The 15,414-nt window shown below is 43.1% G+C and overlaps 1 protein-coding gene across 7 annotated transcripts in view; it reads right to left on the minus strand.

Annotated features, from left to right (window-relative positions):
* Nucleotides 1-15,414, minus strand: part of GPR137B (G protein-coupled receptor 137B) — a 34,021-nt gene that overhangs the window by 5,434 nt on the left and 13,173 nt on the right. For all 7 annotated transcript variants that reach the window (XM_074580058.1, XM_074580060.1, XM_074580064.1 and 4 more), the window contains 4 exons: nt 12,940-12,989; nt 6,890-7,112; nt 2,869-3,022; nt 659-783 (listed from right to left, as the gene is read on the minus strand). In XM_074580058.1, coding sequence (XP_074436159.1) covers nt 659-783; nt 2,869-3,022; nt 6,890-7,112; nt 12,940-12,989 — 552 coding nt within the window. The remainder of the gene's footprint in view (nt 1-658; nt 784-2,868; nt 3,023-6,889; nt 7,113-12,939; nt 12,990-15,414) is intronic.

Raw genomic sequence — 15,414 nt, forward strand, 5'->3', positions numbered from 1 at the left:
CCATGTGCCTGTCAACCAGCATATCCTATGCTGGATATCCTATGCCTACCTGGAGAAACTGCCTACAACTATGAAAAAATGCTCATCCATCTATTAACTACCTAGATATTAAGGATACTTACAGGGAATTATCCTTACAACCCACACCTTAATCTCTGCTCTGCTGAAATAGCAAACAAAAATGTCAACAAGTGCTTATTATGGCTATTGGTCTTTGACATGGAAACAATTGAATTCTTTCAGTCCTGTACCCATTCAATCTATTGTTTCATACATGCCGTTGAACAGTTAACACACAACCATTTTCACTGCTATGTGATGAAAGATCCAAAGTTTGGATAACAAACTCTTTTTCCACTAACTCAAATACAGCACTGTATTAACTCAAAGGGAAGATGTCTCTAAATTTAGGAAGGTTCCTGATTTTTAAGGTAAACTGCTTGAGAAACAGCTTGCCTCCCATCTGGGTAAATATGATGAGTTTCTTTCATGAGAAGTTAGTATAAAGAAGTGGGAAGTTTGGGTTGCTTTTATTCTGCCAGGGACACAATGAAAAAGAGAAGTCAAAATGTAAAGAAGCAAAAGCTCCTTCAGAAGCTGAGCCCTCTGGACCTGCCTGGACATTACACTAACAAATACACTAACAAATTCCACTTACAAGATCTTTTGTAGGGTTTCGGACACGGAAGAAATACACAACCAAGGAAGTAGGCAGGAGCTCCCAGATGAAAAGGATCACTCCGAACACTATGTAACCTGCATCTCCCAGCTGACATTTCAGATCTGCCTGTTGAAAAGTCAAAGAGAAAAGCATTTAAAAATAAAGACGGCAGCTCATTTAAAGATGCAGGAGGCAACATGTCTTCTTATGAAGATCTGTATTTAAATGGCTGAAAAGCTTGACAACATGGCAGAAATTCCATTCAGTAAAGCCAGATTAACCTGGCTAATCATTAAAGGCATACTAAGAAAAATCAATATGCTATCTTGTTGGGTACATGACTTCCCTTTCCTTCTGCTTTTCCTCCTCCCTCCTCCTCCTGCTGCTACCTTTCCTTCAGCAAAATCAAAGCTTAACGCAGGCATCTTCCCAGTCTGAGAGCCTGGTAAGCAACCATTTGATCAAGTGATCAAATCCAGGTAATGAGAAACCAGCTCTCCAGTCCTTTTCCAGATGGGAGTAATATGTAAAGGAACAATCAGTGTCCAGGTCTTCAAGGGCATTGCTGGCAATCTGGCTTTTAGAGATTCAGGCTTGGATCCCTTCAAATTGGTGCACTTTGTTAGCTTGAATAACCATGCTGTTACTCTAGCATTAGCTTTGAACTTCTTTCTAGATTGCCCCTCCACCGTTCACCATAGTTGCAGAGGGCAAATCCTGTCCTTTCATGTGTTTTCTACAGAAGAGAAAAGGGTAACGTTTCTGACAGGTGACCTGAGGCAGTACCACAGTACAAACATTGGGCTGTACTTTTAAAAGTGACTTTTGATTCTGGTACAAAATTGAGCACCTGCTCCTTAGTTCCAGGCCCTTTACCTGTGGCTTAAATCATTTGCCCCAAAATCCAGGCAACCCTAATGTCACAAGTCAGATCAGATGTTCAAAAATCAGTAGTAGTGACCGAAGGCCTAAAGCATTCCAGTGAGCTCCCTAGGAACAATCTCTGCCTCCATGGGGAAAATGGGACCAAATACTCTGGCCATAAAGTTCCAGCACCTGTTACTCCAGACTGTAAAAAGTGGCCCCTGCAAGGGGTCAGCAGGTGCAGCAGCAACACTCCAGGACCCAACAACAGGAGGGAAAAGGTTTGATTCAGGAGATGAGTCACAATCTAGTGCTCTTCTGCCCAAACCTCTGTGTTCTAATTACACGGAGTGACATCACTTATCTGCACTCCTCCGCACCGTAGCAGGGTTGATTAGTGGTCCCTTGACAGACCCTACTCAACCAACTCTTAACGAGGACCTCTGGGAAATCCTATCCTACTGTGTACCTACTTCTTATTTACAGTTTTATCTACTGCTCAACAGAAATTTTTTAATAGCCCCAGGTTTGCTTGTCCACCCTGGCAATACAAGGCCCTTGTGTGGCTAGGAACACTGCTTTTGGTCTGCAGGTGCTTGCTGAGAGGGTGGGAAGATGCCAAGTGTCTGGAATTTTGAGGCCAAATGAAATATACTTACGGTCCAGACCCAGACTTGACATTTTGCCTTGCCTTGGCAGAGCTGGAAAACTACTGGGACCTAACTACATCCTTCAAAGGAGCTGGATGCCTAAATTTCGTAAAACTCATCAAAGAATCCCCTGCTGTTTCCTTTAGTGTTTTTATCACTCTTAGTTTTCAATCTGAATTGTCACTTGCAAATAAAGGTTGGGAAGAATCTTTGTCTTATCCTAAAAGTACAGAAGTTATCACAATAATGATAGAACTAATGTAAATAACTCTACAGCCCTGGATGGCAATGGGAGATTTGATTATAGACTTCAGAACTCAGCATTTTAATGGAACCAAGTACTGTTTTTCTGCTTCTCCAAGTCCAGTAAATTCTTTCTTATGGACAAAACACCTGCCTTTTTTAATAAAGGTGCTTTTTTTTTTAACAATAAAATCAAGGTAAATAAAACATTGATATTTTTAAAAATTATTTGGCTAGTGGTTACTTCTTTCTTTTAGCACTGAGGGGCTTTTTTCCTCCTTATGCTGAAATTACCACAAATTTGTATTCCTGGAGCAAAACAATCTTAGTGCATTGAATAAAAGACAGCAAAAATAGGATTTTAATATGTTAATTCCTCTTGTCATAGTATTTAGGAAGTCAGCCATCACATACAGAATGAGTTTTTCTCATTAGCAAATATTTTCATACTTGCCTGATCTGATACGTTGTACCAATCGTAATCAAAAGAATTGACTTTCTTGGTTTGGGAAAACGATAAGATGAACAAGTTGTAACAGGCTCGTGAGGTATAAAGTAGTATAACAGTCACTCCTATACTTGTCACCTGACAGACAGATGAGCCCTGGAAGAGATTTAAACACAGATTATTATTCATAAGGGAAGTTGACAAGAACACTGCTTTGCTTGGACTTCGAGGGTTGTCGTGCTACTCTGCCTAATGCAACTGACATTTTCTCTTTCTTTGATCAGTATATCCTATACTATGTATATTCCTGTATTTTACCAGTACAGTGGTTCCCAGGCAATGGTAGCAGTTCCAGCCCTTACCAAGACGGGCTGCGACTAATTCCTACAACTTATTGTACAAGTGCTATTTTCAGAGCAATGAAAACACATGAGAACTACACTTGGTATCAGATTCAGCCTTCAACTGTGCATTAGCTACAGAGCATCCTGTATCAGATGCTGGCTAGCAAGCATGATGCAACCTTGCATCTTTTTACAACTGCTTGCTGTGCACCTAAGTACAAAGCAGATCGGAACAGTCAGCAGTTAAACACAGCACAGACAGGAACAGAACATCCTGCCTTACCTAATGTCAACACAGAGGAGCCAAAGTGGAAGCACAGCCTATGGGCAGAGTGACCATGGCAGGGCAGTCTGTGAGTGGGAGCTTGAGCACAAGGGGAGGAAAGAGACCACAAAGTGTGAAATCACAACAGTTCCTAAGCCCTAGAGAGAAAAATGGACAGAGCAGGGAAAGAGCCTAATCCAGCATGAGGAATAAGTCAGACGCCTGATCGCTGTGCCAGGTGGGGAGGGTCACTGTCAGGGGCTGAGAGACCAGCACAGGAGTTGTAGCAGCAAGAAAGGAGGGAATCCAGGAGCTGTGGTTACAGGGATCAGTGTGAGTCTGATCACAGAGGTAGGCAGATGTACAAAAATAGGACTGGCTTGGAAGGAAGCTCAAAGCAAATTCTATGCAGCTGACGCTGGAATACTGCTTTGCATAGCCAAAGGAGGCAAGATGGGTTAAAGCTCTCTGCTTTTAGAGGAGCAAGATACCTTGCAGATACCAGCAAGATACCTGCCCTGTTCCTCTCCTGGCAGAGACCCACACCACAAGGATGGGCTCCTCTCATCTGTGTGAGAGAGGCCAAGAGGGAAGTCGCTCCTCCCCTCACAGGACCTTTTATACCAGTGCAGGAGACAAAAAGCTCTGCACCCTATTCCCTCCGTTCACTCACTCTGCTTCCTGGTTTGCAGCCAAGGAGCAGAGGTCCAAAGCGCTGTGGCAGCTAGAGCACAGACATAACAGAATGGCTAGTGAAGTAGCAGGGAACGTCACCAAGTCATCACGTCCTGGTGACCTGAATCCATGTCCCGAATCCCTGGCCTTCAAGAGACTACCAGGGCCCCTCTGTTGCTCACCCACGCTGGTCGCTATTGTCCCTGTGGCTCTGTCAATTCAGCTCCTCAGTCCACACTCCTTGGTGACTGTCAGTAAACTAGGAGCTCAGGGACTAGTCAGAAAAGCTTGCAGAAAACTAGCTTGCCTGTTTTCCCAGCAAAAGAATATTGATTCATAGAACAATCAGGCTGAGGAGTATTACAAAATCCCCAACACAGTCAATCTCTCTGACTGAATTCCTGCTTAGGAAACGCTGGAACTACCACCATTCACCAGGCCACAACCTGCAGCCATGTCAGGAGTGAGCCAAGAGTCTGCTGCTACATGGGAATTGAAGCCGGAGACATAGTAGGCAGCGGTGAAAGCTGTGGCAAGGCCAGTACGCAGGAAATGCCACAAAGAGGAAATGTTTGCTAGGCACGTCTCTGTTCTCCTTCGGTACTAACAAGTCAGTGATGCTGTCATGGAAACTGAGGGTGAGAAAGGAGAGAGAAGCTGCTGACTGGCACATACCATATCCCAGCTCAGTGGCATTTACAGACTGGGGATAGCAGAAGTGAAGAGCAGAATGGGGTCAGTATTCCCGTATGTAAGTTTCCCTACATAGCTGTCATTCTTTAATAGTTAATAGTTAAATATGCTGCAGATATAACAAACTTCAATCCCTCCAAATACAACAATGGGGGTAAAAGCGTCCTGGTTTTGCTGCCAGTTAAATGTACTTAATGGACTGGGGAAGGGAGAGCACAGCAGTAGAAGTTAAGCCAGAGGAATCCTTTTCCAGTCCCCTATAGAAGAGAGGGGGAGCCCCGAGTTTGTAGCACGTCCCACTACATGGGCTTCTGGACAGCACAGAACTGGCCCAAGTCAGCACCTAAGGGCAGGGCTGCGCACCTCCTTGTGCTGTTGTAGCCTTGGTGCAGAGCACCAGGACGGTCCCCTGCGCCAGGTCACGGAGGTGACTGTTTTGTTCACATGTGGTCAGAAGGTACGTGCCAGCAGATGGGAGATGCAAATAAAAGGCTGCCAGTACCGATGCCTATCTACATGCACCGCAGAGCACACAATATCTCCAACGCTACATCTATCACATCACTGCAGAGAATGGATTTTTCTTCTTTAGCTAGTTTTTTCAGCACAACAGTAGCAGATTAAACCAGGATGTTTTTTCACTGCCAGCTCCAGCCATCTGTATCCCTAAATATGTGCAGTCAAATCCTACTGGAAATCCCCAGAGGAACTCCCATTTCAGGTCAGCAGAAAGGAGCAAAGCGCTCTTTAATTCTCATTTCCACATCCAAACTTTCATCGGCTGAGTGTTCTGTCCTTTCCTGTCTGCAATAATGTTAGAGTTTGTTTGGGTTTTGTGAAATAGCTTGAAGCAAATAAGATCAAGTTTCCTGCAGGAGGAGGAAACGGAACAAAGTAATCATCTACCAAAACCTCCCTTAGGTTAACACTGCTTTGTTACAGAGATTTACGCTTCTGTGATTTGCAGCAGTAGAAAAACTTTTCTTACTAGTAAAAATAATCCATTGCCCATGCCCTTTGGTCAGCAAATGACAGGCTTGAAAGAAACAAAACAAACTAAGCTGTGTTTTTAAATCTTCTAGTCAGCCCTGAACTTTCAGTTGTTGTGCAGTATGGCCAGATTTGAGTAAACAGGAAAAGTACTACTTTCATCTGATTAAGTAAATGGAGAAAGGAATTTTATTATAAGATTTTCTATCTTATAGTAGCTGAACCAGCTGAAAGTAGCTGAAACGTACATTTTTGTAAGGTTTGTTGTGGTAAAGTTAATGTGCTAGTAGTTAAACTAATAATTTATTTTAAGATTATAACTATCTACTACAAACACAAGGACCTTTGAAAGCCCTGTTTCATTATTTATAATAAACACAAAACACCTTCACTGATTTTATAGTAAACACTGCAGGCTTATGTGATGCCACCCAGCGCCTTGACCACCAGATGTGTCCAAAGCTGAAAACCTAACAATATTGCTTTAAAGAACATTTTGTAGAGTAATATGAGAGACTTTTTTTCCCCTTCTCCCCACTTGGCTGAATTTATAATGCATTAAGTCTTTTAAAACACATTCTCATTATCTTTAGGGCAGTATGCAAATGTATAAAGGGCGATTCATATTCCTCTGCCTGGCTTATCTTCAGCATGCTGCTACCTTAAACATTTAACTTATTCAGTCAATAATTTGACAAGCTAAAGGATCCCAAAGTGTAGACCACCTCTGTGTAGCAGTACTGAAATGAAATGGTCTTCAGATGGGGATCTGAAGAAAGCAGTATCCACTTTAAAAACTGCTGTGACGAACTCCAGCCAATAAGTTCTGTAAACTCTGCCTCAAAAATACATATTTTGGGGTCACTGGCCTTAGCCAAAAGCACCCTTGCTAGCACTTAGTATTTAATTCATATATCAAGCGGGATGGCCAGCCAAGTGCAAGCTGTGAAGTTTAAGGCCTCCAGCTCTCAGGGGTTCTAAGGAACTGCATGGCTTTGCCTTGCACTGCCTTTGTCTCTCAGAAGGTACTTGAAAAGAACCGAAAATGTACCTTACCTTGGACTCCAAGTAAATGTTGGCTAAAGACATCTTGGAAATCTTATACAGGCAGATGGAGAGTGAAACAGCGCACAGCACAAACAACGTGTCATTAATTGCCACCCGGACAGAGACAATGACTTTTCTCTCTGAATTCTGTGTCCTCACCAATACTGCACATGTTAAATTCACCAAGAGGAAGAGGAGACTTATGAAAAGAGAAGCCAGGTAGAGGGGCAACCTGGGAGAGTGAGGAGAAAACAGTTTTAGCAACATTGTTCAGCAAGTGTCAGTCATGAGATGGAAGTTGCACTCTGAGCAATGAAAGCTGCACGTGTTGGGCTGCCACAGCTGCCACAGTGACCAACCGCCCGAGCCCAAATCAAAGCGCTCCAGATAGCTGGAGAGATTAACTTAGCTCATTTCAAACCTGTTTTTACAGTTACACAACAAGCTGTAAGTAAAGAAACTAACGTCAAGCAGCAAAACTTGGGAGATTGTTTGCAGTAGAAATATAACAGCACAGTTCTTAAAAACTTCTTAAAATACACGTGTACTTTCTTAGAGCGTGCACATATAGAGCCCAAACCCTCTGACTACTCACTGACAGGAGAAACCTCACAAAAGGTTGAGTTGCCTGGAATGGACTAGTTTTAACCCTGGTTTTACTACACCACCACTGCCATGAGAAGCATCACTGACTGCTGATGTTTGCCATCAGATTTCATATTAAATTAGGGAAATGTCTAACAGTAGGAAAAAATCTTTGAATGACTGGTTCCCCAGCATCTTTCTCTGTTCCTTTTCCCAAGAGGTCATGGTCAACCTCTTGAAAGAAACATCAAGAAATTTAAACACGCATATTGATCCTGGGTTGGCATTTTGCCATCTATGCCAGGCAAAAGGTTCATTTGCACAACCACAGAAGCAGAGCTGGAACAGGAATGTGAAAGACAAGCCCAGAAGCTGAACTGAATTTCCCCATCTTTTTTTTCCCACCTACCCAGCACTGATACCTGCAATATAAGTATACGACACACTCAAGGAAAGCTGGTTCTAATTTCTCTTTACTCCTACACACAGCTGCAGAGCTTTTCACTTATTTAAAAAAAAAAAAAAAAAAAAAAAAAAAGCACCTTTCCATTTCAGGTGTTTGCTTACTTCATTATCATTGCTGACCAAGGCAATTACTTATAAGGGTCATAATCTGCAGTCACTGAAGAGGAGGTTTTGGTCACAGCTTTTCATGCTTGCTGGGAACTCTGAATTTGGCTAACAAACATCCAGACTGTCCATGAGGAATCAAATTCTGATTGTTTAAAAATACTTTACCCAGTGGTGATCTTTTTCTTTCATACATTCATATCCTTTTGGGATAGCATCAAGATAGCTACAAAGCTGAAGCACCGCTGGCTTCTTTTCAGAGGGCAAGAAAGGAGGGGGTATCACAGAATGGTAGGGGTTGGAAGGGACCGTCGGAGACCATCTAGTCCAACCCCCCTGCCAAAGCAGGTTCACCTAGAGCAGGTTGGACAGGAACGCATCCAGGCAGGTTTTGAATATCTCCAGAGAAGGAGACTCCACAACCTCTCTGGGAAGCCTGTTCCAGTGCTCTGTCACCCTCAAAGTAAAGAAGTTCTTCCTGATATTCAGATGGAATTTCCTGTGTTCCAGTTTGTCTCTGTTGCCTCTTGTCCTATTGCTGGGCATCACTGTCTGGTCCCATCCTCTTGACACCTGCCCTTTAGATATTTATAAGCATTGGTGAGATCCCCTCTCAGCCTTCTCTCCTCCAGGCTAAACAGACCCAGGTCTCTCAGCCTTTCCTCATATGAGAGATGCTCCAGTCCCTTGGTCATCTTTGTAGCCCTCCGCTGGACTCTCTCCAGTAGTTCCTTGTCTTTCTTCAACTGGGGAGCACAGAACTGGACACAATACTCCAGGGCAGAGTAGAGGGGAAGGATGACTTCCCTCAACCTGCAGGCCACACACTTTTTCATGCACCCCAGGATACCACAGGCCTTCTTGGCCACAAGGGCACATTGCTGGCTCATGGTCAACTTGTCCACCAGGACTCCCAGATCTCTCTCTGCAGAGCTACTTTCCAGCAGGTCAATCCCTAACCAGTACTTGTGCATGGGGTTATGTCTCCCTAATACCTCCTAAGGGACATTTTAAATGTGAAACAGGGAGCACTGAAAGCCTAAAAGTCCCTGCTTGTGAATCAATGCCCTTCAACTATATCTGGCAGTGAGCGAGGATGGTATCTTTTCCTTGCCAGTCATGGGAATTCTGTCTTAGGGGGAAGATTGTGCTCATTCTTACCTTTCCAGGGCAGGGCTCAGTTTTCAGGATAAGCAGCTAGAGGTTGTTCCTTTAAACCTCACAGTCTAATACTGGAAGCACTACAGTCCTGAAGATCGTCTCTCACATAGCTTCCTCTGGAGAATCCAGTTCCCAGTTGCAGTGGTGGTACATTTACAGCTTTTATTAATATCTCAAAAGTCTTTAAGTGACGGTCATGTGTCTTCCTTTCCTTCCCCTCCCAAAGACTATTTAATAGTCTCATCTCTGCTCCTGCATTGTAGTGCAGGTAAAATATTCTCATGGGGTTTGGGCTTACGAGGAAAGGTACGCTCTTACATGCTGCCTGCTTGCAGGACAGTAAGTACATGCTCTCTTTTTGCTCAGCTTAGTCATAGGGACCTTCTGCTTCAGCGCAGCCTGCGTGCCCTTGATGCTGGCTTGCAACCAGCAAGCCTTAGAGGCTTCCAGGCCAGGCTGCTCCTTGATGGAGTTTAGCAAAAAACCAGCACTGTCACGCTCTCATGCACACATACTCCCATACGAGCCAGGGTACGCTGTCATGGCCAGTCAGTTGTGCAGCTCTTCATATAATGATCTTCCATCCCACTTATTAACATGATGTGGCTGGGGAAATGGCTGCCTGTTTTGACAATAGAAGCATTGTTGCTGAACTTCTGAATAAGCACTGATGGAGAGGCAGACTGTCTCTCTCAGGGCAGTTTTAGGGTCTCTGCAGCTGCAGAAAGCATTCCTAACTCACTTAAAGGCAGAATGTATCCTTACAGCTCAACCACAAGGCACCTACATAGCATGAATAAGCACATGGGGTTTTTTAGAAAACAGAAGAGCAGGGCAGGAGAGGTGCTTCCAGACTGCACCAGGGACTGTTCAAAAGCCTATTGTGTCTAATCCCCATTTTGGGGCTAGTCCCTTAAAAAGAGCTGTGTGTAATCTGGCTTGGCTGGAGAAGGCACGTGCCAGGGTATTCTGTTCTTTAAGTGTCAGGCTGGATGCACCCCTAAGTTTTTCTTTGAGCTTAAAATCAAACTTCAGATGAATGCAGTGAGTTTTGCCTTGTTTAACAGGAAAATCTGTCTGAAACTACTGCATTTTGTATGTGGTTTCCTCAGAAACCACACAGTGTCTGAGGCTTGTGTGTAACAAGGCATGCACACGCAACACAGCAAGCCTCATCCAAACCCAGCCAGTGACTGTAAGAAATCCCCAAGCCCAGGGAGACGTGCAGAAGGACTGTTTAAATATGAAGTTGGGCTGGCACAGGCTTTGCCTTGAGCTCTTTTGCCACAGTGACTAACATCATTGAAAGCTGTGCTGAGTAAAGTTTGCTTAAGATGATGAATCTCTGATAGGATTTTATCAGTTTTTTCCATATCTGAAATGATTCTGATTTCTGAGACCTGTGCCAAAACATAGACCACAGTTTTACCTCTCTGTTGCCCTGTTTATGTTGCCATTATCTATTGCAGAAATGCCAATACCAGGCAATAAGGTCTAACACTTATTTTTTAAAAAAAAAAGGAAGTGAACATTCAGCAATGAAGAAAAATCAAATTCAGTAAGCGCAGACTCCGGCCCCTGTCTGTAGGCCATCCATCTTTCTATCATCCACCATCCATCTCTCCATCAGGATGTGAGCAATGTGATCTAATGAAAGATGTCTCTGCCCATGGGACAGGGGTTGGACTCGATGATCTTTACAGGTCCCTTTCAACCCAAACCACTCTGTGATTCTGTGATCTTTCACTAGCCTGTTACAATTAAGATTCAGGACCTCAGCTGTGGGTATGCACATATTACACCACTTCAATTGCTCTGTATAATATAGGAAATGAGGTCAGCTTTATATATATGTCTCTTTTACAAAGGCTAACCACATTCATGCTAAGAGGTCTGGATATTAAAAAAATAGTACTGAAGTTCTTTACCTACAGAGCTGAATAAGAGAGAAAAGGCTAGACCAGGTCAAAGAGTGATTTGCATTAGAAATGCAGTAGGCAAGAGCCAGGGTGGACATGGAGCTATGGTGGGGAAGGTGGTCTGTGCATGAGTAATTCCAGTCACAATACATAAGTGTTTAGGAATGGAAATGCTCCAAGAGCTACCTCAGCACAGTGCTGATATAGTCACTTCATAGGCATTGACTGAATATCACAAGCTCCCTTTGCTTGAAGAAGGACATTTTCAAGCAGTTTTCAGGAATAAAGCCTTGCCACAAACATCAGTAACAGACGAGGTTCAAAGCTTCTACCTCTCACCTCTAAAGCCAGCCCAGGAACATGTTCACAGACCTGTCCCATGCCACCCTGACCTGCAGCCCAGGCTTTGTGCAAAGCCATCCTCTTTGTTCCTCTTGCCTATGCGTACCATCAGAGGCAGGCACGCTTGCATTGGGGGCTGGCTGGGGACCTGGCTGGTGTGTGCTGTGCTTGTCTGCCAGCCCATACTCCTGCATTTCCTTCCCACAGAAACCAGAGTGCAAAGGGGGGGTGAACTTATTTGTATGCCACAGTGTTTACCAGGGAGCATTCAGCTCTTGCCCCTTGTGGTTTGGGATGTGGCCAAGATATGCACACAGACCCACTAACTTGAAAGCATTCCTGAGGCCACTAAAATAGACACAGCCTCTCTGTTCCCATCCTAACAATTTCTGCATCAGCTGCGGTTCAGCATGGAGCCCACATCCCTCAGTCAGCCATCACATCCTGCATGTCCCATACCCTCACCAGCCAAAGCACAGCCCACCCCAAGCCTGCTCTCATTGTACTGCCATTCTGCCAAACATGCTTTCTGAAGCACTTGCTCCAGATGTTTGTCTCTCCAGCTGTATCAAACCCCAATTGTATACCAAACTTTCGAGGGCAAGAACAATGTTAATATTTGACCTGTTGATACAGTACTATGTTATCCTAATAGTCAGCTAATAACAGGTCAGATTTCAGTTTCAAATTACTCTGTTTTCCTATCCTGAATTCAGATTGTAAATTCTTTCTTTAGAATGGAGACAACCTCTCTCTCTCTTCCCCTGTCTGAACAACGCTGCCCAACTGAGGCTTTTAGGCATTGCAACAATAAACATTAATTTATTGAGCTCTTCCTCAACTTTCTGTACATTACTGACCTTTGGGGAGCTTTCAAGTAGTTCCTGACAATCCCTCCTCCTCAACAAGATCCCAGACAAATCTCCCCACCTCAATGCAAAGCTACCATAACCTCACCTCGATAGAGTCAGGGGAGGTTATCTGCGAGCTCCCAAATACATCATCAAGTTGAATCCATTCTCACTAGCTCTTTCCCTTCACAACTCTTCTATCATCCTCCCCAAAATTTTGAGTCTTTTATTACCACTCACCTCACAGATTAATACATACTCAGTCACACTCATTCCTGTCAAAACAAATACATCACTCTGCTACCTTTACCAAAGCACTGGATCTGAATTCACCTAGCAACACAAATGTTGAGAACCCATAAACAAATCACCAGGGTGAGTGTTTTCTGCTTGCATTTGAAATATTCGCCATTGAGATGTGTGAATGTCTAAAAGCAGTGCTTGTGTTGGGAAATGACAAAGATTTCTGAATGTCATAGGAAGAAGCTAGCCTCAGAACAATCATCATAAAACATTGGTATATAAATATGAACAGCTGAGATATGAGTGCTACAAATTATCAAAGATGTAGTGTTTCTCAAAGAGCATGGCTTCTGTTCTTTACCACATTAAATGTTTGCATAGTTCTTACCTGTATTTCAGTAGCTCTGGGGAATATTTTGACTTAGCTTTGAAAATCACCTGCAAAACAGAAAAATATTGCATCAAACATAGGATACACATAGGTAAAGAGAGACGCTGTGATCCGCAAGAATCCTGTCTCACAGGTCACAAGAAATGTAATGATAGGTTTCATTACATAACAGATTTGCATTTATTGCTTATCCATGGCAGGCAAGCTCTAAGCAAAGTATTAAAACCACTCCGCAGGTGATCACGATGTACTTGCATACAAATTGCCTACACCATTATTTTCACTTACTCTGCCTTGGGAATAAGGTCCTTTATACCAGTGTTCAGAAGAGGACCAATGCCAGTATAATCATAGAGGCAAGTAATTATTAGGCTCTTACATGACCTAACAGTACAGGTCTCTCAAGTAGACCAGCTCCTACTGGTATAGTGGGTCAGACGCTCTATTCCCATGAAGAGCCTGTCATAGTACCCTGGCCTGAAATTGGACATATACATTTGTAGCCATGTTACATTGCCAAAAGGATGCCATCAAGAACCAAACTTATTGTTTTACTCTGAGGTATATTTGGCTTCTGCTGGCTGTCTGTTCACTATACAACAATATGTATTTTTACAGAGAGATAGCTCAGGCCCAGTAGTTACCTCGCTGTAATAGAAAAGACAAAATACTGACAAGTTTTCTGCAGTGTAGCTAGGTAATATCAGTCACAGGTGTTTAACCACCATCAGAAATTTTACAAAAATACATTTGCGTATATCTTATTCATTAAAGAAAATTACAGGGATGCATCATTGTTTTTTCAGAAGTTAAGATCATTTCCAAACACACTCAGTTTACAAATGTTCATTTAAACCAATACTGAAGCACGCTGATTGCTAGTATTACAAAAAAAAACCCATGTTGTATGACTTATTCTGGGTTTTTTCCTAATTTCTTTCTCCTCAAGTTATCCCGCCTTATCCATTTCACTTGGTTTTGCATGCCTTTTAGCATAGCTTGCATAATATTTGCTATGATTATCATGCTTTCCCAAGGAAACAGGACTTACATGATCACTATGTATGTGTAGGCATGTGTCTGCCTGTTAACCTGTTTATCTGTCCCCTCACTAATCTTAAAATACTCCAGTCAGAGAACTGATAGAAAAATACTTGAAGCATCAAAGACATGATCCTTTATCACCCTCCTAAAAATTAGCGACCCAACAGAAGTAAGGAACCCTATAAATGCATCTGATATATGACCTCTGTGAGGAGAACCCTGCATAATGATCCTACACATCACCCAATATGAAAGAGTGTGCGTCTCAGCCTCATAAGAAATGCCCCAGTTATGGAAACAGCTCAAAGTCAAGCATGAGACACAGATCTGGAGAAAATTAGGCTTCACTTGTTCCAGCGCTCCTGGAACAACTTGTCATTTAACTCCTATTCACCATAAACAGCTGCCTTGACATGGAAATTATTTTTGTGACGCATCAGCCTGCTCAGCACTAGATGAAGCAGCAGAGAACACTGAGCTTTTCAGCAGGCCTTAGAAAAATAATTGCTGAGAATAAAACTGAAAAGTTGGGGGACAAAATCTCTAAAAATATTCTTCAACCATTGATACTGTTTTCAAATAGTTAACATCTCTGGCAGCATCCCTTACAAAAGATTTTTGTGATTCATTCTCCAAATTCCTGGATCATGAATTCTCACAGGAGTTCAGGAAGAAGTTTTATGTTGTTTTACCTACTTGCTACTGAAAGGAGAGGTACAAAAGGCTTGTGAATGTTCTGTGTTCCCGTGGCACACAAAGCAGGGCTGTCAGTTTTTAGAGAAGAGTTTGGGTTCAAAATACTACCTGCATGCTTTTTGTACTAGACTTGTTGCCTACTCTGCTTCTTCTGGAAGACACTGTGGACAAGCGGGAAGGAAAAGATTCCTGACCTCAGTGAAACTAAACAAGTAAAACTTGTCTCTAGGGCCATTCCACAATCCTCACCTGTTCTGAGTAGCACTTACTCACACATATTGTACCGTTAATTTTGACGGCTTTCAGGAATAGCACTGAACAGAAGTGTTCAGGGCCTGTGCAAAGAACTACAAAAGACAAGTAATTTGCAGTGGGCAATGAGTTGTGCTGGGTCCACAAAACCTAGAAAATTCACAGGTTCCTGAATACTATCTCCTGTGGTTCCCCCAAAAGGATCCACTTACCCCTGTAATGTCACAGACCACTCCTGTCACATTAAACAGTCGAGGGCTGCCCTACCTAGCAAAAGCTCCGTGGATAACTTAGCTAAAACTAAACATGACATTCCTGCTGCAGATCCAGCAGGATCTCCAGATGCGAGACAGCCAAAACAGCTGTTATTGTGATTCCACATTTGGTGGGCCTCTCCCAGTTGATAAATGGTTCTGAATCTTATCAGAGCAATATGACCATTAAGAAAGAAAATGAACACTGCATAAAAAATGGATGCTA

This window comes from Larus michahellis, chromosome 3, assembly GCF_964199755.1.
Source record: "Larus michahellis chromosome 3, bLarMic1.1, whole genome shotgun sequence".
Taxonomy (NCBI): Eukaryota; Metazoa; Chordata; class Aves; order Charadriiformes; family Laridae; genus Larus; species Larus michahellis.